Source organism: Bos indicus, chromosome 6, assembly GCF_029378745.1.
Source record: "Bos indicus isolate NIAB-ARS_2022 breed Sahiwal x Tharparkar chromosome 6, NIAB-ARS_B.indTharparkar_mat_pri_1.0, whole genome shotgun sequence".
NCBI classification, from domain to species: domain Eukaryota; kingdom Metazoa; phylum Chordata; class Mammalia; order Artiodactyla; family Bovidae; genus Bos; species Bos indicus.
In genome coordinates, this window is record NC_091765.1 from 114,414,472 (window position 1) to 114,438,565 (window position 24,094).

Consider the following 24,094-nt stretch of genomic DNA (forward strand, 5'->3'; position numbering starts at 1 on the left):
GGGGGTCTCAGAGGATGAGATGGTTGGATGGCATCACTGACTCGATGGACGTGAGTTTGAGTAAGCTCTGGGAATTGGTGATGGACAGGGAAGCCTGGTGTGCTGCAGTCCACGGTTCGCAAAGAGTCAGACATGACTGAGTGACGGAACTGAACTGGACTGAGGGTGGCATGGGAGCTGAGCATGCCCCCTGGCCCTGAGACGGGAATGAGCATGGCTCCTGGCCTTGAGCGGGGGTGACGTCCCCCCTTAGAGTCTCCCAAGGTTCTCTGGATGTGTCCATCTGTCTGCTCTCTCCGTCTCACCAGCCAGCTTGCCATCCCCACAGGGCAGGGCAGTGTCTGTCCTACTCACCAGGGGATGAAGTGACTAGCACATAGTAGATCTGCAATAAACCTGTGTGGTGGGAATGGACTTGAATACAGAAATTTCAATTCGCAGTCCTAGTGTGAAGCTTACAGCATAAAAGAACTGAACAAAATAAAAGAGTTAAATGAAAGAGTGAATGAATGAATGAACTGATGTCCCCAGTCCCTGGCAAGTGGCCATTGGAGGAATTGGATTGCATTCCTGTAGGCTGAGGCATTCCTGACGCTCCACAGCTGGACTTTGCTCTGAGCAGGCCCCTCCGTCCCTGTCCAGAGAGGAGAGGGGAGGGGGGCCCTATCCTTGGGCCTTTGAACCTGCGCCTCCGTCTACCTGGAGCAGTGCTAGCTTCTGGGGTTGTCATATTAAGTACCATACTGCCTTTAGACAATGGCAACTGTTATCCACGGTCTGGAGACTGGAAGCCTGGGTCCTGGGGGTTGCAAGTGTTGGGTCCTCCTGGAGGATCTAGGGGAAATCTGTTCCTTGCCTCTCTCTCTGAGCTCCTGGGGTGGCTGGCAGTCCTTAGTGTCTGTAGCTGGCACGGAGCAGCCTCTCTTCCTTCCTTCCCATCTCAGCCCGGTGTCTGAGGGGCCTTCCCTGCCACGCTCTGAGACAGCAGCTACTGCTCCTTCTGTCCCCACCCTGTTTATGCTTCTTCCCAGTCCTTGTCTCTTTTGACGGAGCTGTGTTTTTGCTTTTTTATCAGCCACCTCCCCGGGCCCTGATAGAATATAGATTCCCAGGCTGCAGGGCCTGGGTCCCACTCTCCCTGCTGAGGGCTCACACCAGCAGGCACCCTTGAGTGAGCAGGTGTGAACAGGCTGCTGTGGCCACAGATGGGGGAAGGGAGGCAGCTGGGCTGGGGTGTCTGGACGGAGGGAAGGGTAGACGGCCAAGTGTCTGGAAGGCAGAGCCTTTCACAGGTCTTAGAAGTGGCTTGTTGGGGGTGGGAGGGAGAGGGAAGGGGATCAAGAGGCTGGAGGTTGCCAGGCACGAGCTTCTAAGCACAGCTGTTTGTTTCCCTGTGGATTCTGGAATTTCCTGGGTCTTTAAATCGATTCCTCCCATAATGGGCCTCCAGCTTCCTCCTTCCAGAGGAAAATCAATTCGCCAAGGTGTTGAGAGTAAGTGCTTCCCTAATGATACCTGGGGAGGGGAGTGGGTAGAGAGTCAGAGGATCCTGTTGAGGGAAGGAGACTGGGGAGAGGGCAGCCCCTGCTGGAGTTCCCGGGAGTCAGGGGGCACAGGGGCTGCTTTCTGTCCTAGCCTGGGGAAGGACCTTGTAACCTTAGGCCTTTGGAGACAAGGGGCCACTGAGCACCAGGGCCATAAACATGACCCATCTTTCTGGAGCCTCAGGGAAAGGGCAGGCTTAGGGAAGAGGCAGGGAGGAGATACATCCCTGTAGAAAGGTAAGGATGTACTATGATGGGATGGAGCTACAGCACTGCAGGTGGGGTGGGGCACTTACCCTGGGCAGCTCCAGGCCTCCCCCTGGACCCCAGCCACACTGGGGGAGCCTGAGACTCACAGCCCGACCCAGCCCTTCGATGAGTCCAGAGAGGGCAAAGGGCTGCCCTGGCTACCTGCAGCCCAGGCCCCACACAGGCCCCATCAATAGCTGGGATCGGCCACCCTCAGCCCTGGAGCTCAGCTCCATCCAAGCCTGTCTCAGTGGCGATCAGATGGACAGGTCCAAGGGGCGGCAGCCCAGCGGGCCTCAGCAGTCCTCAGCAGCCCTGGGCGCCCGCTCCTGTCATTGTCCCCACCTCGGGGTGAGCTTCCTGACCGGTCAGAAGACTGGATACTCTGGGAGAAACTGAGGCCTCTGGGACTCCACATGTCGGTTTTGGGGGGTGGGGTGGAAAGTGCCACCTGGGTTGGACTGTGCCTCTGGCTCTGTGGTCATTGCACGTTTTAACCGGTTGGTTCCAAGGAGCGCTGGGCCCAGGGTCCCTGAGCTGAGCTCAGCTGAGGATGCTGAGTTTTGACATAGGATTAATTCCGTGTCCAGATGTGCTGGCTGCTGTGAAATCGCCCCTGATGGGTGTATCTCTTCCGCTGCTGTGGCTGCTCTGGGCGGAGGTTAGAGCTCGGAGGTTCCTTCCTGCAGCCCTTGCCTCACAGACAGGAACATGGGCCCCTGGACAGGAGGGACTGGCCCCCAGGCCCTGCTGAGTAGAGCGGGTGCTGATGCCCACGAGCTGGCTCGAGGACAGGGGTCTGATTCCTAGGGGCCCTGGGGGCACACGTGGTCAGGGAGGAGGGTGCAGCTCCCTGGAGGAACTCACGGCCTGGAAAGGGAAAAGGACGAGCAGACAGGACTCAGGGTGGCAGGGACCTTCCGTAGAACAAACAGAACGCCAGCTGTTTGGGCGGGCTACTATGCACGTCCTGAGTCGGCCACCTGTTAGCTGAGTGATTTCGGGCAGGAACAGATCCCCTCTGGCCCTCTGCAAGATGGACATAGGGACATAATCTGTCAGGGTTTTCTGAGGAGTCAAAATAACATGGCCAGGACCTGCGAGACCCTTCCTAACGAGAGTGATGCAGCTATGGTAGAACTCGCACAGACCGTGGACAGGGTGGGACACTGTGGAATGCTTGGGGCAGGTGGCTCGCTGGAAGACAGAGCTGGGCGAGTCCTGGGTGTCCCCAGAGACCCCTGGCACACAGCCTGTGCCGGACACCATCAGTACACACAGGCGTGGCGGGGACCCATTGCTGACAGTTGTCATCCTGTCCCCCACAGGTCGTCGGACTTCGGGACATCCTACACCAAGCTCACCCTCCAGCCTGGCGTCACCACTGTCATCGACAACTTCTACATCTGCCCGACCAACAAGAGGAAGGTAGGTGCCACGCCCGCCACCTCTCTGGGCATGGCAGGCGGTGGGGGCTAGTGCCACCTTGCTCCTCTGGGGCCCTGAAGGCAGGTGAGGTGTCTACCTCCCAGCTCTCTGTGTCTCCCTTCGCTCTTCCACCTGCGTTCATTTGGACGAAGGGGTTTAAAACAGCGGCTGGGCCTGGGGGCAGGGAAGGTTGTCCTGATGTCTGTGTCTGCCCCTGCCCTGGGCCAGCCTCCATCCAGGCAGAGTGGGGGTTGGGGGGTGTAGTGGCTGCTCTAGAGGGAGAAAGAGTCTTCTGGTCTGGAGTCCTGGCAAAGCAGCGAAAAACTGTCTGATCTCCTGCCTTTTGTTGTCGTTGTTGATTTGGTTTTTCATCTGAACTTTACTTTCTGTTTTCTTGGTCTGAGAGAGTCTCCTGACTCTGCTCTCTGCCTAGGTGCGGGTCAGGGAACTCGGCCATTTCCAGGTACTGGCACTCATGCTAAGTTCTAAGAGAACTTGGGCTTTTGCAAAGCCAGGGTTGCCTCCTGGCCCCCTGGGGACCCCAGAATGAGTCAGAGGAAGCAGTGCGGGTGTGCCCCAGCTGTTCTGCATGCTTGACTCCCTCCAGAGAAACAGATCCGTGTCACAGAGAAGGGCCTGGACGGGCCAGGCACCTCCTGGGGAATGCAGTATAACCCCGCACTGGGGATTAGAACACAGAGCCTGACACTTGCTCGCATGAGGGCGGCCCACGGCACGGACAGATGCTCTGATGGTGACTTTCATGGACAGCGTGGAGCAGCGTAAAGCCTGGGAAGGCCTGTGTAGGCTGAGGACATCCCAGGAAGGGAGTCATAGATGCCAGAGGGCTCCATGCGGAGGGCACTGGAGGGTGTGATGGCTAAACTCGTGGTGGGTTACTGGGCCCAGAGGAGTCGGTGTGTGCGTGCACTTGGCAGGTTCTGCAGGGACCAAAGCCCCCTTGCAGGGTTTTACGGAACATGAGAACTGGAGTGTGTGGCCATTTGCTGGGGGATGTCCAGGTCATCTTGGTGGCACATTTTAATGTGATGTCAGCTTTCTGCAGGTCGTCCCCCCTCCCCTTTCCTTGACTTTTACTGCTGTAAAGGTTTCTTGATGGACAGAACTGGAATGCGGAGGTGGGGAGGGCTGCTGGGGGGAGGGGGCATGTCCATGGGGACACTGGCACCTGGAGGGGACTCGGGACTGAAGAGAGAAAGGCAGGGGGTTGCTTTCACCAGTGCCTGAGTCTCCCTAGACCCTGCCTGGGGTCCTCACATGCATGGTCTCACTCTGTTCCTGGAAAGGAGGGGTTAATATCCCATTTTCCAGGGCAGAAAACTAAGGCCTAGGAAGGTGAGGCTACCACCCGATCATCACACAGCTGGTGGTGGGAGACCTGGGTTTGACCCCAGCCTCACCCGGCTCCAAAGCTGGGAGTTTCCTTTGTGGAGAAATGACAGTGAGTGGGAGGGAGTGACCCCCACCCACTACCACCACCACACTCACAGCATCCACAGCTCAGCCTCACCTGCCCCCGAGCGGTCTTCATCCTGTGTCCGACTCCAGCCCAGCTTGGTAAGAAGACAGCTGGAATCAAACCCTCATTCTGCTGTGAGCAGCTCGCCTTTCCTGAGGGCTGACCCCACCCTCTGAGCCGCAGGGCTCTCTTGGGGGGTGGTCAGCGAGGGAAACGCCCAGGCAGCACCCCAGCGTGTGGAGCGAGGAGGCCCTTCATCGGCCACGAGAGCGGAGTGCTGGGACGGGCCAGGACAGACACCCTGCCTCCTGCCTGCTGTCTTCTTTCTTCCTGGGGTCACTGATTCAGAGGTGAGGCCAAGGAGGGCTCCTGGGGGCTGGTGCTGACCCACGCCAGAGAGCCCCGTCCACCTTTAGACTCTAGGCAACAGTGGACACAGAAGGTCACGCCACTCATCCCCTTTGCATCCCCAAAGTTCCGTCTGTCTGGCCAGCCTGGCCCTGAAGCCATCCCCAAGCTGCTGTTCATGGTCCCTGTGAGAGGAGACCCCACTGTGCCTCGCCAGCTGGGTTGTGACCGTGGCTCCAGGGCTGGCCCCAAAGGCGATGTCCACCTTTGGAAACGAGACAGGCAGAGGCAACTGTGCAGGCATGCAGCAGGGTGTCTCCGAGGCTGGGAGGTCAGGGGAGGCTTCATGTAGAGCCAGGCCTACAGCAGGAAGGACAGACAGACCCTGGCCCTGCGTGCAGCAGCCGCCAGGGCAAAGGCGGTGGGGTGGGCGTTAATGAGATGATGGGCAGGAACTCAGCAAGGGGGCTTCAGATAAGGCATCCGAGCAGGCCAAGGGCACCAGGAGTGAGGCATCCATGCTGGCCCCCTGGGGGCTCGGGCAGATGGAAGGTGGGGGGGAGGGCTCCAACTGGGGCACAAAGCAGAGTCTCTTCTGCAGACAACATCTGGACAGGTGCAGGCAGGGAGAAGTCTGCATCTTTAGAGAAAAGGAGAACACTCATCAGTGATGCCCTTGAGAGGGTATTTGAGAATTTAGCCTGGAAATACGGCTGGGGGTAGACCTGTGCCCTGCGCAAGCACTCAGCTGATGTTGAAGGAATGAATGAATGAGTGAGTGAGCGTCACAAGCAGCAGCTGGTCCTGCTGAACGGATGCCATTGCCTCGTGGTCTTTTCTGATCCCCGGAATCCCCCTACACCTGGGAGAGCAGGTGTGGAAGGCCTGTGGTGTGCTGGGCGACAGCCCCCAGCCACCCAGAAGGGGCCTGTGTGTGTGAGGCCTGGGGCTCCTTCCTGGGGTTGCCTGGGGCCCCCTGAATTTGAGGGGGTCCAGGGAGCAGCACCTAGACTGGGGACCTCTGTCCTCATTCCAGCTCTGACATGACCCCCCAGCCAGGGGATATCAGGGAGGTCCCCAGGTGTCTCATCTCTTAATGGGGTGATGATCAAGGGAAGACGCGCCAAGCGAGTGCAGAAAGCACCTCGCTCATTTCACTGCCCCTCGCGGTGCACACTGGCGGACAGCTCCCGGAGGCGTCACCTCCCCAGCGTCTGCCACCGGTGATGTTGCTGTGTGTGTTAAGTGCACAGCCTTAGCGCTCAGCTCATTCTCAAGAAATCGGGAAGCAGAAAACCGCAGTCGCTGTTACAGAAAAGGCTGATGTGAGACCATGTCAGATGAAGAGCCGGAAGCCACAGGGATCGCTGAGGGTGGGGGAGAGACGGGGGGCCACGTGCTGGTCTGCGAACTTCTGAAGGGTGGTCCTAGGGGTCGGGGAGCAGCCCAGGCACACTGCACACCGCCCTTAGAGCTCAGCCCATTCTCAGGAAACATGGGAGCAATGGGCTGGACTGGGGCTGGGGTGGGGCCCCGTCAGGAAAAGCAGAGACGTCCTCTTGCCATTGCATTCATGCATTCGCTCTGCAGCTTCCCCGCTCCTCAGCCACGCCCTGGCGATCGTGCAGAGCACGCCAGGCCCTGGTCCAGAACCGGATGTCAATAGTCGTCATTTATTTGTGTGGACGTGGGGCATGACTTGGGGGTTTGCATCATCATCTGTACTGCTCAGATGAGAAAACAGAGACTCGCGGGAAGCTGGGCGAGCTGTCCAGGTCACCCAGCTGGTGGGGTAGTCAGCTGTCACCAATGCAGTAAACATATTGTGTCTGTACTTGGCATTGAGCAAGGTTCGAATCCAGTTCTGCTGGATGCCAGAGCACGCTCTATCACACCCTCGAGCTCACCGGGCACCCTGCAGCAAAGTTCCCAGGAGCAGATAGGGGTCCCCATGTTGGTGCAAGCCCAGCCCAGCCCAGCCCAGCCCAGCCCGCTTTGCTGGAGGTGGGGGTGTCAATAATGTGTGGTGGCTGGACCAGACCCCATCTGACCACAGCTGAGCTGAGTGACTCTGGAAGATCCCATTTCTCCTTCAGGCGTCAGTTTCCCCTTCTGTAAGATGAGGAGGTTGCACTAGGGGTTCTCCAAAGCCCCTCCCAGCTCCAGCATTCTGGACTCTCCTGGGCTCCTCCCCGTGGAGGAGCAGCAGGTGGGGAGTGAGATCCCCGTGGGCAGAGCCCAGACTCTGCTCTGTCCACCGCGTGTGCTGGCTTCTCCTCCACAGGGGGCAAGTTCCACCAGGTCTCCATGCTCCATCTCAACACCAAGCCCCATCCATTCAGCAGATGTGGGTTGAGGTCCTACTATGCGCCAGGCGACAAGCTTGGTGCTGGAGAGTGAGAGAACCCTTGGTCCAATCGTATAGATATCAGATTCAGATGAAGCACCTACTATGTGGTACAGATACCAGATGTAGTTTAAGTACCTGCTGCAGATATCAGATGCAGATTAAACACCTTGCTGGGCCCTGGGATATGGAGGCAAGCTGAACAGACAGTGCAAACCTTCTTGAAGCTTTGAGGCTCTGGTGGAGCCCTGGGAGACCGAACCTCTCTTGCTGCTGCATTTCTGTGGGAGGAATAAGAACAGGGCCCAAAGTGAGCCCTTCCAGTGCAAGAGGTTACCCAAGTGTGAGTCTGATCTGGGAAAAGATCGGGTCCTTTATTTGCAGGGGCGCCTGCGTGAGCGTGCGTGGAGGGGCTACCTCTGCAGTTACCGGCAATGGATAGATTTTGCAGGAAGATGTGAATGCTATTAGGAGTCCATTTAGCAACAATTACAGACTAAGCAGCACTTTATAGCTCCTTAAGAGACCACTTTGCAAGCTGTCTTACAAAATGAATATCCTTTCATTTTTGTCTTGCCTGTAGTATAACCAGAGCTCCCGCCTTGATGCCCATGGGCACGACATTCTACCATTGTCATGGCATGACCTGAGACCCCGGGGGCCCTGAGGATCCCTCAGTGTTCCCGTATGCCTTCTGTGCTGTCTGAATTCCTGATTTAGCTTTGGACTAGCAGCGTGTTTCTGACTCAGCCTGGAGAACCCCTTGTCAGGGCGAGAGGGTGTGCAGTCACAGCCCAGGGGGAGCTGGCCGGGACATGGAATTGCTTTCAAGTGTCATGGTTTATATTAAAAATTCATGTGAATTTTCACTTTACTTCATGATGTATCAGCGCTGGTTTGAATGCTATAATCACACATAGAGACACACACACTTTCAACAAAAAAATCCCTGTTAACCTGATGACCCAGGAGAAGGCTCTGGTTTTAAGCCTCAGGACCCCTGGTCCAGCCACCAGCAGGTGCCCTCCTGGGGCCGTGGCTCCTCCTTTGGGAAGCACGGGGCCAGGACAAGATCTCCATCAATTCATCTACTTGTTCATTCTGCTCACTCACCCAAGACGTCCTGAGAAACTGCCACGGGCCAGGCACTCAGGATGGAAATGAATCAGGCCACAAATCTCTGTCTCAAGAAACTTGATGTCGCAGAGTACAAACCATGGCTGGGAAGAGACTGGTCATCCTGAAGAACTGCATGAGTTCCGAAGGCCCCTGATGTAGCAGGCCTCCTATTAGGAGTTTTATGTAGGCTACCTCTGATCCCTGCAACCCCCTGTAAAGTAAGGGCTTGTACATCATCTCACAGGCGAAGGAACCAACAGGTCCAGGGTCTCCTCTAAGGCCACACGTGTAGGACAGGTAATAGGCACGCTCTGTCTCTCCATCTCCGCCTCTGTCTCTTGTTAACAGTTGTTTTGTGGCTTCGGTCATGTCCCACTCTTTGCGACCCCAAGACCGTAGACAGCCAGGCTTCTCTGCCCATGGGGTTTCCCAGGCAAGAATACTGGAGTGGGTTGCCAGGTCCTTCTCCAGCCTCTGTATCTATCTCTCCTCAAATACTTGGGGTTTTGTCCCAAACCTGGTCTCCAACTCTGAGCCCCCTTGCTGATATAGAGACCCTTCCCGCTGCAGAGACCCCGCCCCATCCTGGAATGCACACCCCGCCCACTTACCTGGAGGCCCCGCCCCTCTAGCGCAGAGGCCCCACCTCCTCCCTGCTGTGGAGGCTCCACCCTTTTCTGGCATGAACGCTGCCCCCTTCTCACAGCTGACCTCCTGGCTCAGCTCCCTTGTCTTGCTTCTTCATTGTGGCCTCCGCGGTACACGGTGGGGGTCTGCCTTCAGGAGGGAGCCGAGGTTAGCCCCGTCCCATGGCCTTGGCCGTTCGCAGACCCTCCTGCTGTCACTCAGAGGACTCCGAGGTGGGGCGATCTCTGTCTGACCTGCCCACATTAAGAGCAGCAGACCCAAGGCATGCCTGCTGCACCCCCGCCCAGACCCCCACCTCCATGCCAGATGGTCAATCAGAGGTTGTTTGCTGGGAGCTTGGAAGCCCAGGATTGCTCCGGTGTTTTAAAGACTGTGCTAAGCATCAGGCCTTCATTTTGTTCCTCCTCTCACTGAGATGGGTCGTGTGGCTGTTGTTTTGAAATCTTCTTCCGGAATGTTGACCAGCATCTCCCTGTTCCGCAGAAGCATCTGACCAGAAAGGGCTGAGGCACAGAGTTGGGGGGGACCCGGCTTGAGGGGGTTCGCTTGCCAGCATCTCCCCACCTGGCTCTCTGGGGTGTAATTGGGGGTCACAGGAAACTCAAGGGTAGCACAGTGCTGGCCCCTGTGGCAAGAATGCTGCGTCTGTGTTGGACAGCGCCAGGGGCTAGTGCCCCTCCACCGAGCCAGGCCAGTGCGTGGCCTGCGGGCACAGTGCCCGCGCCACGGGGACTGTGGGAGGACCAACAGCGTCACTCTGCATCTCTCTGATGGCGCTGTCAGGCCTGAGCCTGGACCCCTGCTCTGTCCTCCCATCAACCTGGGAGGACCTGCCATCTCCTTGTTGTCAGGAAACGGGCTTGAGATGCACACTGAGCTTCAGGCGGCAAGCTCAGGGGTGTCCGCGCCTGTCCTGGGCAGCTGCAGAGCTGGCCACACCTGTGTCTGCGGCCTGCCGCAGTGCAGGGACGTGGGCACCTCGGTGTGGCACCCTTGCGTGCAGTGCTTACACTCAGGCTGTCTCTCTGGACCTGCGCCAGGCCGGGGGGCTGCCACCTCCATGAGAAACCCCTCGGCAGCCACCAGGTGCTCCCTTGGAGTGAGTGTGCTCCACCAGTGGTTGGGGGGGCGGGGGGCTGCGGAGCTGGATGCCGGCGGCATCGGTTCTCTGGGGTGGGAGGTGGGCAGGTCTCCTGGAGATGCTTGCCGCCCAGGGAGTGTTCATGGTGCCCTGTGCTCCTGCTTACTTGCAAATTGAGTCATGTCCAGAGAGCGCTCTCCAGGCAGAATGCCTGCAGGCCACCCGCTGGGGGACCAGGCCCCCCAGGACCATCTGAGTGGGCTGTTCTCAAGGGCGAGACTGGAGGAGTCCTCAGGATGAGATCAGATGCACTGGTTTGCCTGTTTTTTAAGAAAGCTCTTTTGCTGTGGTGGGGAGACTGGAGTGGACTGAGGGAGAGCCACTCTCCACCCATCTACCTGCCTACCCACCCACCCATCCATGCATTCATCCAGCCACCCACCCATCCATTTACCCACCCATCCATCCACCCATCCATCCACCCATCTATCCATTCCCCACCCACCCATCCATCCATTCACTCATCCATCCATCCACTCACCCATCCATCCACCCACCCTTCCAGCCACCCACCCATCCACCCACCCATCCATCCATCCATCCACCCATCCATCCATCCATCCATCCACCCGTCCATTCACCCATCCATCTATCCATTCATTCAGGCACCCATCTGTCCATTCACCCACTCACCCATTCATCCACCCATCCATGCATTCATCCAGCCACCCATCTATCCATTCACCCACCCACCCACCCATCCATCCATTCACCCACCCACCCATCCATCCACACCCATCCATGCATTCATCCAGGCACCCATCCATCCATTCACCCACCCACCAATCCATCCACCCACCCACCCATCCATCCACCCACCCATCCATGCATCCATCCAGGCAACCATCCATCCATTCCCCCACCCACCCATCCATTCCCCATCCATCCACCCACCCATCCACTCACTCATCCAGCCATCTGATGGGCATCTGTGTGGCTCCAACACTGGTGGGGTCCAGCTGAGTGATAAAGAGGCTGAACCTAGGTGGGCAGGTTCACAGGGAAAACAAGGACATAGTCAGGAGATGTGTTGTGTTTAGAAGATGCCCCAGCCTTCTGGTCAGTGGGTTAACAGGGACACGGGAGGGCCCTGGAGAGGTGGCAGGCCTTAGGGGGCATATGAAGAGCCAGGATGAGAAGGATGAATCCATCGGCCCATGGCATCCAGAGGTGATACGCAGGATGCCCTCAGGTTGGCCAGGCCGGAGTGGGAGGCAGTGATCAGGGCTCGTGGTACAGAATAGTCACGTGTGCCCCCTGTGGTTCTGATTCTGGGGGGTATCTCTCAGGGGGCCCCCCTCAGCCTGGGCAGGCCTCCCAGCCCTCCTTCCTGTTCCAGAGTTCTCTGATCAGCCTCAGCTTACAAGATAAGGCCAGCGGGGTGGCGTATTCATCCCCACCCCCCTCGGCTCTCTGAGAACAAAGTCAAGGCTCCTGGAAACCCCCTGTGGTCCCCAGGCGTCACCCCCTGCCGCAGCTTGATGCCACACCCCAGAGGTCAGTTACCAGGAGTAGGAGCCCCTGCCTGGTGGGCAAACAAGCCAGCTTTTAGGGCCTGCAGAGCAGGGGGAAGTAGACCTGGAGGTAAACAGGCCTTCGCTTCCACTCAGCGATGGTCTCCATTTCCCTGGAGCATCAGGCATCCCATCCCGTCCAGGAGAAAAATAGCTCAATTGGGCCTGACGGTGCACTGAGCTTCCATCTCAGACATGCAGTGAAGCCCTCAAATCTCCAGCTAATGTGTGGAAAATGATGCCCTCCTGAAACCAGTAGATTATTGCCAGAAGAGAAGAGAGAAAAGGAAAAAAGCCTTCTCAGAAAACATGCCTCCTGGGCTCTGGCCTCTGGAGCTAATAAACAGAGAAGGAAAGGGAACCTGGATTTATTCTCTCTCCTTCAGGTGATGCAGCGTCTAAGACCCCAAAAGCCACAGCCACAGCTCAACTCGAGTGTATCAAAAAGGCCATCTGGGTGCATCTTGGCGGCTGGCCACCTGTGTGTCAGGGACTCCATCTGGGTTCGCAGGTTCCAGGGACCTCCTGATGCACACCTGCGGTGCTCTGCTCAATGCTCCCCACGCTCACGTGTCTGTCCTTCCAGGCTGGTGGAGTGAGGGGAAGAAAGGCTGGGCTGGGAGCCACGGTGGGTCACCCAAGGGCACAGCAGCATCCCCAAAGCAGTGATTGTGGCCACTGTTAGAGATGAGAAAACAGGGGCCCACAGGCGAGGTGATGGGGTGCTGAGCAGGGTTTGGACACGTCTCTCGGGGGCCCACATTGCATGAGTCTACTCTTTCATTGCTGCAGGCCCTGGGAGGCCCTGGTGTTTGCTGGACCTGCCAGTCTTCCTTGATAAATTAAAGCCTTCGGGTGGCTCTGCCTTCAGGGCAAACCAGGGTGCACACCTTTGGCTGGCCCAGAACCAGCGTTGCCACATGTCAGAGCCCCTGGGAGGCAGCTGATCACCATCCCGTGGAGCTCAGACGCCTTGAGAGTCTTGGCCTCCAGGTCGGCCAACAGGGAGTGGACGCTCAATCCAGTGCCTGCCTCCCCCTTGGCCCTGCTGTTTCTCCCCCATCTCGGATGCCGGAAAGAGGGGGCATTGCTCAGCGGCACCTCCAGCCTGCCCAGAGGGAGCCCTGGAATGGGAAAGCTCCTTTCTCTTCGTGGGTGGTGTAGACACCCCCCCTCACCAGCCCACTGTGGTCCTGCATCTCTGTATTGGATGTGGCCTCCATTGCGGTGACAGAAGCCCTGGCTGGCTCAAGACGCAGGACATGATGGACAGTGCTGTCCTTTGGGTGGGAGAGGAGGCGATGGTTTATTTCTCTCGTGCCCCAGGGCTGCCGAGGGGACCCGCGCACACCGCATGGCACTGAAGGTCAGGTGCTGTGTCCTGTGTCTGGTGGAGGAGGAGATGCTGCCCCCAGGCTGAGGGCACTGGCATGAGCCTTCTGAAGAGCACAGACCCCATCCTAGCTCCCCTTGGTGCCCCAGTCAGCTTCCCCATTAAGAATCAGCGCTTAAGAAAACTGCTTCTGATCAGCTGTTGGCCGCAGCCTGAATTTCGTCTCTCTCCTCTTCAAAGACAAATGCTCAGAAAAGAGACACAGGCGAAGAGTTTGTCCTTGTGGGGTGTGGGCTCTTAGGAAGCTTGATGGGCCATAGCCTGGTAAAAGTGGCTTAAAATTGAATGTGATTTCTGGGGGAGGGAAATCCAATCCCAACAAGGAGGCCCTTGATAAACAAGAGCATCAGCTTCTGCTATCTTTTATTTATTCATTTATTTAGCACCGGTACTGGGTCCGCACCTCCCCAAACCACTGCTGTGGCTCCACCCCAAGGCTACAAGATCGGCTCCTGCTGTAACGTGTCAGCTCGGGCACATAAGCAGAACCCCGAGAGTGGTTGTTAGCACTGCCATCTTCCTTACCCTCTACACCCCGCCCATCGAGGACGCTCGTGAGTGCCCTGGGCCTCTCTCCACCTCCTCTGCCACCCCCGCCCGAGCTACCCTTCCTCTTGCCTGGTTCACACCAGCGGCTGCCTCATAACTCCAGTCCCCTCCGACCTGTGTCCCTCAGCTTCCTGAGCTCAGCTCTGCTGGGGCACCTGACCTATCGTTCTTTGTGTGAAACCCAGGCTGTCTGCCTCCCAGCCTCATCTCATGCCCAGAGGCTCCTGCCTGCTGACCAACTGGCCATCAGAAGGGGCACTCCCTTCCAGCTCAGGCCCTTCCCCATGTTCCTCTTGCTCAGCACACATGTTCCTGAGTCCCACCTCTCCTAAAGTGGTTAGGACAGACGGCACCTCTCCATCCCCTTTCTAGGGTCAAAACATGACCCCCAAACCTCTCCATCCCCTTTCTAGGGTCAAAACATGACCCCCAAAGATGTTCAAGCCCTAATCCTCCGGACCTGTGAATACCTTACCTCTCACAGCCAAGAGGACTGTGCAGAGGTGATTAAGCTAAGAATTGAGGTTGGGAGATTATCCTGGATAATCCCTGTTGTCACACTAATCCTTATAAGAGGAGGCAGGAGGATCAGAGGAGGAGAAGTAACAAGGGAAGCAGATGGTCATAGAGTGGGAGGACTGGGGTAGTCAGGAGAGAAGGGAGCCAGGAGACTGGAAGATGTTATGCTGCTGGCTTTGAAGATGGGAGGGGCCGTGAGCCAAGGACCACAGGCTCCTCTAGGAGCTGGGAAAGGCTGGGAGTGGGTTCTCCCCTGGAGCCTCCAGAAAGGAACCAGCCCTGCTCACACCTGGACTCAGACCTCCAGAACTGAAGACAATACACCTGTGTTATTTTAAGTCATGAGGCTGTAGTAATTGGCCACAGCAACCGCAGGGAACTCAGGCATTAGAGTTCCAGGGTCCTGGGGTCTCGAGGCCCCTGAGTTGGTGGGGACCAGGAACACCACTGTGTCTGTGCTTCTGGAGAGCCAATACCATGGGGTTCCATGGGGCCCCAGGATGCTCCACGTCCTTTTAGTCTCATTGACATTGGGGTGAGGGTTCAAGGGCTTCTCAGAATGGGAACCGGACAGAGGACCGTGGGCAGGCTTGTGTCTGTGGGGACGCTGGTGGTGATGATGGGCGTGGTGGTGCTGCCTCAGGCAGCGGGCATTTACAGCAGCCCTGGGGAGAGGAAGGTGAGGCCCCCTGACGTCCTGGCAGTGGAGACACAGGTGGTCCAGGCAGAACTGGGGCTTGGGAAACTTTCCTGAGCCCCTCTGAGCACGGCTGGTGAAGTGGGTGCTGTCATCAGGGGGCTTCTGCGAAGATTCACAAGGTGCTTTCTGGGGTGCTGGGCATGAGGTGTGGCACCGATCCCGTTGGCAACCCCAGGAGCAGTTTTGGTGACACTGACTGTTATCCACTGAAGCCACACAGGGGCTGAGCCACAGGTGTCCACGGACAGGTGAGCAGCCGGCAGCTCAGAGAGATGGAGTGGTTCTTCAGGGTAGGGTAGTGAGGAGGCATGGCACGGCTGGACCCCACCCGGGCAGGGGTTCTTCCCGTGTCCCCCCTGCTCCTGGCTCTGTAGGGGGGCCAGCAGGGGGGAGCCCAGGGCACGTGCTTTGTAGGCATGTCTTCGGTACCTGCCTGTCACCCAGCTCTGGCAGTTGTGTTCTGTGATTTACAGGCGTGCCCTTCCTCCGCTTATTACTCCGGTTTCCAGAATCCAGCAAGTCATGTGGCTTATCCAAGAGGTGTGGCTGAGAAATCGTTAGACACAAGGGAAGATTTCAACCAAAGGAATGAAGTGTCTCCTGTCCTTTCAGGGATTAGATTAGCAGGGAGAATGGGACAAGCCGCTTCACCTCCCTCTGAACTAGACGTGAGTTAGGACATCACCCCCTACCTACATCACTCCCTGGAAGTCTTTATGGGAAGGACGTGGGGCCACATTCGTGTGGCAGGAAGGAGGCCTGACCGGTCCGTGGTGTCAGGCTTGGGTGCCAGAGCGATGGAGTGGCAGCTCCCATGTCGCAGGGCAGCTGTTTCTGTATGACCCTTGAGGGGCCTTCCATTTCTAGTGTTTTCTGTTCTACTTGTCTTCCTTTGACAAATCAGCCACCAAATAAATACCTGCCCTCCCCCCTTCCCCCCATGCTGTATTAGTCAGGACTAATTTGATTCCAAGTAATATGAAGTCTTTCAGGATTTGAAATAGCTCAACTGGAATTCCATCACCTCCACTAGCTTTGTTCGTAGTGATGCTTTCTAAGGCCCACTTGACTTCACATTCCAGGATGTCTGGCTCTAGGTCAGTGATCACACCATCGTGAGTATCTGGGTCGTGAAGATCTTTTTTGTACAGTTCTTCTGTGTATTCTTGCCACCTCTTCTTAATATCTTCTGCTTCTGTTAGGTCCATACCATTTCTGTCCTTTAACGAGCCCATCTTTGCATGAAATGTTCCTTTGGTATCTCTAATTTTCTTGAAGAGATCTCTAGTCTTTCCCATTCTGTTGTTTTCCTCTATTTCTTTGCATTGATTGCTGAAGAAGGCTTTCTTATCTCTTCTTGCTATTCTTTGGAATTCTGCATTCAGATGCTTATATCTTTCCTTTTCTCCTTTGCTTTTCACTTCTCTTCTTTTCACAGCTATTTGTAAGGCCTCCCCAGACAGGCATTTTGCTTTTTTGCATTTCTTTTCCATGGGGATGGTCTTGATCCCTGTCTCCTGTACAATGTCATGAACCTCAGCCCATAGTTCATCAGGCACTCTATCAGATCTAGTCCCTTAAATCTATTACTCACTTCCACTGTATAATCATAAGGGATTTGATTTAGGTCATACCTGAATGGTCTAGTGGTTTTCCCTACTTTCTTCAATTTCAGTCTGAATTTGGCAATAAGGAGTTCATGATCTGAGCCACAGTCAGCTCCTGGTCTTGTTTTTGCTGACTGTATAGAGCTTCTCCATCTTTGGCTGCAAAGAGTATAATCAATCTGATTTCAATGTTGACCATCTGGTGATGTCTATGTATAGAGTCTTCTCTTGTGTTGTTGGAAGAGGGTGTTTGCTATGACCAGTGTGTTCTCTTGGCAAAACTCTATTAGCCTTTGCCCTGCTTCATTCCGTATTCCAAGGCCAAATTTGCCTGTTACTCCAGATGTTTCTTGACTTCCTACTTTTGCATTCCAGTCCCCTATAATGAAAAGGACATCTTTTTTGGGTGTTAGTTCTAAAAGGTCTTGGAGGTCTTCATAGAACCATTAAACTTCAGCTTCTTCAGTGTTACTGGTTGGGGCATAGGCTTGGATTACTGTGATATTGAATGGTTTGCCTTGGAAACGAACAGAGATCATTCTGTCGTTTTTGAGATTGCATCCAAGTACTGCATTTTGGACTCTTTTGTTGACCATGATGGCTACTCCATTTCTTCTAAGGGATTCCTGCCCGCAGTAGTAGATATAATGGTCATCTGAGTTAAATTCACCCATTCCAGTCCATTTTAGTTTGCTGATTCCTAGAATGTTGCTGTTCACGCTTGCCATGTCTTGTTTGACCACTTCCAATTTGCCTTGATTCATGGACTTGACAGTCCAGGTTCCTATGCAATATTGCTCTTTACAGCATCGGACCTTGCTTCTATCACCAGTCACATCCACAAGTGGGTATTGTTTTTGCTTTGGCTCCATCCCTTCATTCTTTCCGGAGTTATTTCTCCACTGATCTCCAGTAGCATATTGGCCAGCTACCGACCTCGGGAGTTCCTCTTTCAGTATCCTATCATTTTGCCTTTTCATACTATTCATGGGGTTCTCAAGGCAAGAATACTGAAGTGGTTTGCCATTCCCTTCTCCAGTGGACCACATCAGACCTCTCCACCATGACCTGCCCATCTTGGGTGGCCCCACAGGGCATGGCTTAGTTTCATTGAGTTAGACAAGGCTGTGGTCCTAGTGTGATTAGATTGACTGGTTTTCTGTGATTATGGTTTCAGTGTGTCTGCCCTCTGATGCCTTCTTGCAACACCTACCGTCTTACTTGGGTTTCTCTTACCTTGGACGTGGAGTATCTCTTCACGGCTGCTCCAGCAAAGCGCAGCCGCTGCTCCTTACCTTGGACAAGGGGTATCTCTTCACTGCTGCCCCTCCTGATCTTGAACGTGGAGTAGCTCCTCTAGGCCCTCCTGCACCCACGCAGCCACTGCTTCTTGGACAAAAAATAACAAAAAGCAAAGATTAAAAATCTAGAGTAGAGGTTCAGTTCAGTTCAGTGCTCAGTCGTGTCTGACTCTTTGCAACCCATGAATCGCAGCACGCCAGGCCTCCCTGTCCATCACCAACTCCCGGAGTTCACTCAAACTCACGTCCATTGAGTCAGTGATGCCATCCAGCCATCTTATCCTCTGTCGTCCCCTTCTCCTCCTGCCCCCAATCCCTCCCAGCATCGGAGTCTTTTCCAATGAGTCAACTCATCGCATAGAGGTTAGATTCTCAAAAATACAATAATAAAAAAAAAAATCACAAAAATTATAAAAAATATACGAAATTTGCTTTAAAACTAGGTTTTTTCTTTCAAGGTAACAGTAAGTTATAAAAATGAAAATTAAAGGAGCAATAAAGGACTTAAAAATTAAAAAATTTAAAAATGGAAAAAAATGTTAATAATAAAAATATATTAATCCTGAAAGATGATGCTGTGAAAGTGCTGCACTCAATATGCCAGCAAATTTGGAAAACTCAGCAGTGGCCACAGGACCAGAAAAGGTCAGTTTTCATTCCAATCCCAAAGAAAGGCAATGCCAAAGAATGCTCAAACTACCACACAATTGCACTCATCTCACATGCTCAAAATTCTCCAAGCCAGGCTTCAGCAATATGTGAACTGTGAACTTCCAGATGTTCAAGCTGGTTTTAGAAAAGGCAGAGGAACCAGAGATCAAATTGCCAACATCCGCTGGATCATCAAAAAAGCAAGAGAGTTCCAAAAAAACATTTATTTCTGCTTTATTGACTATGCCAGAGCCTTTGACTGTGTGGATCACAATAAACTGTGGAAAATTATTCAAGAGATGGGAATACCGGGCCACCTGACCTTCCTCTTGAGAAACCTATATGCAGGTCAGGAAGCAACAGTTAGAACTGGACATGGAACAACAGACTGGTTCCAAATAGAAAAAGGAGTACGTCAAGGCTGTATATTGTCACCCTGCTTATTTAACTTCTATGCAGAGTACATCATGAGAAGTGCTGGGCTGGAAGAAGCACAAGCTGGAATCAAGATTGCCCAGAGAAATATCAATAACCTCATATATGCAGATGACACCACCCTTATGGCAGAAAGTGAAGAGGAACTAAAAAGCCTCTTGATCAAAGTTAAAGATGAGAGTGAAAAAGTTGGCTTAAAACTCAACATTCAGAAAATTAAGGTCATGCATCTGGTCCTATCACTTCATGGGAAATAGATGGGTAAACAGTGGAAACAGTGTCAGACTTTATTTTTCAGGGCTCCAAAATCACTGCAGATGGTGATTGCAGCCATGAAATTAAAAGACGTTTACTCCTTGGAAGAAAAGTTATGACCAACCTACATGGCATATTAAAAAGCAGAGACATTACTTTGTCAACAAAGGTCTGTCTAGTCAAGGCTATGGTTTTTCCAGTAGTCATGTATGGATGTGAGAGTTGGACTGTGAAGAAAGCTGAGCGTTGAAGAATTGATGCTTTTGAACTGTGGTGTTGGAGAAGACTCTTAAGAGTCCCTTGGACTGCAGGGAGATCCAACCAGTCCATTCTGAAGGAGATCAGCCCTGGGATTTCTTTGGAAGAAATGATGCTAAAGCTGAAACTCCAGTACTTTGGCCACCTCATGTGAAGAGTTGACTCATTGGAAAAGACCCTGATACTGGGAGGGATTGGGGGCAGGAGGAGAAGGGGACGACAGAGGATGAGATGGCTGGATGGCATCACTGACTTGATGGACGTGAGTTTGGGTGAACTCTGGGAGTTGGTGACGGACAGGGAGGCCTGGCGTGCTGCAATACGTGGGGTCACAAAGAGTCAGACACGACTGAGCGACTGAACTGAACTGAATATGAAGTCACTCAGACAGGAAGAGCAACACTTTGGCTTACGTAACTGTGAAGACCAAGGGTAGATCTTCCTTCAGGCACAGTTTGATCCAGGACCTTTAATAGTGACATTAGGACTCAGTGTCTGTCTCCCCACTTCTTAACTCTGCTCTCCTGGAGCCAAACTTCGGTCCTAGGCACCATTCGGCTGTTTGGCAGACAAATGATCTCTGGCCACCCCAGACACACATTATCTGTAGCACCATGATCTCAGAAGGAGCAAGGGTCCGTTTCCAAGTAGTTTCAGCACAGATCCCAGGGAAGACTCTCATTGGCTGGGCTGGGATCATGTGACCTGTTCCTGAAGCAGTGGGTGTGGCCAGAGGGAGCTTGTGCTCTGATTGGCCAGGTCTGGTCATGTGTTCTCTGAGAGGCGGGGTCAGCCCACCCAGGATGGAATACAGTGAGGAAAAGATGAGTCTCCAGCCAGGTAAGTGAGGTTTTTTAAGAGCAGGTAGAAGCTAGAACAGTCTTGTGCCCGTGTCCACCAGAATTTACTGACATTGCTCCTGTTGAGTCACTTCTAACTATACTATTTAAAAAGTCATTCCTTTTTTGAGGATTTTTTCTTTCAAGCCTCAAACTCTCTCTTCCTGTCTCTTTAAACACAGCAGTAAGTATATATTTTTAGCTTGAAAGAAAGACCTCACAGCTAGACTTTTCAGCCAGCTTGCCATCCTGTGGAAGAGCCCTGCCTGCCGTGTTCCAGATGTGGACCCCAGTGGAGCTGGGGGGCTTTGGGTGAGGAGCTGGGGAGTATCCCCATGCCAGCAGGCCCTGAACCCAGGCCAGAACTGAGGGCATTGATAATCTACCTGTCACTGGTCCCCTCCCCTGCTCTCACTGCTGTGGAGTGAATTTTGGCAGCCACTGGCCTCTCAAGACCCTGTGTCCTCAATGGGGCTCGTTGTTCTCTGCACAGGAAGGGAAGACTATGGTAACGCTTGGGAAGGGCCCAGCACCCAGCCACGTGCATAGTAGGTGCTCAGTTAACGCCTGTTCCTTCCTACGCACACAGCCCACTGCCTGCACAGAGCTCATCGTCGGGGTGCGTCTCATCCATCTTCCCCAGATGGGCGAAGGCTCCTCCAGGCCCACACCATGTCTTACCCATCTTTGCCCCCAGGCCTGCCCAGGACAACCACGTCACAGGCCCCTGGGGACTGACTAGAATGTACACATCAGCTCCAGCGCCAGGGGCACAGGGAAGCTGGCTATGGAAGGCGGGATGAGATGGACAGAGAGAGTGAGTTCCAGGGTTGGTTCGCAAAGCCTGGGGTGAGTTGAATGTAGCACCAACATGAATCTGCTGGTGAGCAGGGCTGGGGCATGGGGCTCGTGGTGGTGGGAGACAGCAACTCTTCCTCACAGTATGGGAGGCAGCCTGGGATGCCTGATTCAAAGTTGAGCTCTGTTAATTGCACTAACAGGTGTAGTGACTGCCAAGGACTTGGCCCCTCTTTCTGGCTACCCTATTCCTGAGGTTTTTGGGTCACCCCCTCGGTTGCTTTGAGCTGGCCATTTAAGAGATGCTGGATAGAGCTGTAAAAAAAGGGATTGAAATTCTCAAGGGGAAATACCTTTGATCTTGCTCGTCTGCATCTCTCAGAACATCCCCCCCTTCCCACCCTGAGAAATGACTGCTTTTATAAATGGGATTTTGGGCCAGAGCTCTGTGAGGCCTGTCCCTCCATCCTGGTTTGGTGGGTACACAGACCCCCAAGTCTGGCTCAGAATTCAATACCAGGCACTGCTGAAAAGAATAAAGCCCCTCTAGGCCCGGGCCAAGGTGAGTCTCAAAGCCCAGGAGAGCCAACAGACGTGGAAGTGGGCAGTCCTAACACAGGGTGAGTCGTATGTGCTGGGCCAGAGGGTGACGAGGGCCATGACCTGCAGAGAGGCACCAGGCAGAGGCCACGGCCCCACGCAGCAGCAAAGAGCCCACCCAAGTAGACCGCATGCCCCGGGCAGTGTCCTTGTCTCTCGGTCATGGTCGGACTGGGTGGGCTTTGCCACCATGAACTTGGTGTCAGGTGTGGATTCCCAGCTTCCTCCTGCAGATGTTGGCCGCCTCCTTGTGAACACGAGGGAGCCCGATAGCCAAGCTTCTCATCAGATGACTTTTATGTTATTTTTTAAAAATTGATCAGCGCTTCCTGGGCCAGGTCCCAGTTAGTGAAAGGAGACTGTGATTAGGTGTGTGAATAAATGGTAATACACAAATAATACCAGCCTGTAATTACTCGGGTATAGGAGAATCAGTACATGGGTAATTATACTCTGTAGCCGGCAGCCCTGCCTGCTCCGCCGTTCCTGGTGTTCTTAATGGCTGCGGGCGCTGTGGCGGCCTCACGCAGCCCATAAATAGATACCTAAGGACATGGCTGTGATAGGAATTCTAATTGTCATGTAATTAGACAGCAATTAAATAGTTATTTGTCCCACATAAATCAGCCATTATGTGTCCTCCAAAGTCCTGCGATACTTTTAATAAAACGTGGTTGTCGGGAAAAGAAATACACGTTTTTCTCCCCTAGAGCGAGGGCCCACGTGAGTCCAGCAGTCATTTCTAAGGGTCTTCAGCAGCGTGTGTGATATTACTGGGGTTTCTGGCCTCTGAGTTGACCTGTCCTTTTTCTGGAGTCTGTGTGGAAGATGAAGATTCCAGGAAGGTGTCCTTGCTCCCCCAGGCACCGGCACTTTCACCAAGGCGAGGAGGGTGATCTTGTGCTAAAACCTGGGTGGTTGGGACTTCCCTGGTGGTTAAGATTCCATGCTTAGACACAAAGGGCGCAGGTTCGATTCCTGGTCAAGGAACTAAGATCCCACATCCCGCACTGTGTGGCCAAAAAGATCAAACCTGGTTGGGGTTTTAGTCAAATAAAAGTTACTTTATTTAATAAAAATAAAACCAGGGCAGGGGCATCTCTAGACCATGGCACTGATTTCCCAGACAAAGCAGCATCTGTCCCTGCCCCAGCTTTCTCAAGTTCTCACTAAACTGACTAGGAAGACGGAGCATAGATAAAGTGCCGGAGACAAAGACTAAGCTAGGACCTGTGAGCTCCTACTCAGCAGCAAGTTCAAGAACCAGAGCAGTCCTGCCCACCAGCAAGTGGTTGGGAAATCCCTCATCAGAAGCCCTGCTTGGGGGGCATCTCGGCCAAGGCCACTCCGACCCCCCGAACCCCCGTGCTCACACAGCCTATAAGGCAGGAAGGGGTGTGGGGGCCATTGTGGGGCGTTGACTTCCTGCGGTGCGCAGTCCCTGTAGAGCGGCCACTGTGGATGGAAGCGGGACACTTAGGACAAAGGACCGTGATGAGATGCAGCTCCCGGAAAGGAGGAAGAAGTAGGATGGGCGTGAGGGTGTTGAGGAACACTTGTGAGATCCCAAAATTTCAATGACCGGCTAAGGGTGTTTCAGAGGCCTGAAAGAGCAGGGAAACCGACTCAGGGGGTTCTCACCAATGAGGAGGCTCGAGACAAAAGGGTCATAAGAAGGAAGAGGCTTTAAGAAAGAAAAGAAGGAAGATGCCAGACAGGGGAGGGGAGAGAGGGCCAGCCTGAGAGCCGCAGGTGTTTTCAAATAAAAATTCAGAGCGACAGGACCGGAAGCAGTGATCATAGATGAGGCTGGGGTGGGTGGAGAGGGCGAATTCTTGAATGAAATTTTTTAAAAAGTGCTTGTTAAGCCTACCTCCCATTCTGCCTTGTTTTTTTTTTTTTAATTATGAGGGTAAAATGTCATTTTTCTCAAGAAAGAAAAGCTCTTTATGAAAGAATAAGAAGCCGGCCATTACAGACATGCTTTCTAATATTACATTTCAAAATAATAGAATGGATTTCAGGGTCTGCAGATAAGGACAGAAAAGCTGTGACCTCAGGATTTTATCAGCACCTCAGCTGTCATTTGTAGCTTTAGGGAATACGGAGGCATCTAGCTTAGAGGGCCAGGCATCTGTCTTGAAAGGAAAACACCAGAAAAGGTATTCCGGCAGCAGAGGGTTGCGTTACACTCAGGGGTGTTGAAGGCAGAGAAGGTCTGGCACAGAAACCCAGGAGCAGGACTGAGGCAGGTAAACAGCAGGTTCAGCTTCAATAGATGCCGTGACACTGGATGGAAGCCACGCGCACATGTCAAAAATATATTTTTTGGAAAGAAAAAGCTATCATCCAAAATCTGGTTAATATTAAT

At 53.9% G+C, this 24,094-nt stretch overlaps 1 protein-coding gene across 1 annotated transcript in view; it reads left to right on the forward strand.

Moving 5' to 3' along the window:
- The window catches only part of SORCS2 (sortilin related VPS10 domain containing receptor 2), a 497,945-nt gene that overhangs the window by 304,238 nt on the left and 169,613 nt on the right, over positions 1 to 24,094 (forward strand). The window contains 1 exon segment of the mRNA XM_070791869.1: positions 3,122 to 3,221. Coding sequence (XP_070647970.1) covers positions 3,122 to 3,221 — 100 coding nt within the window.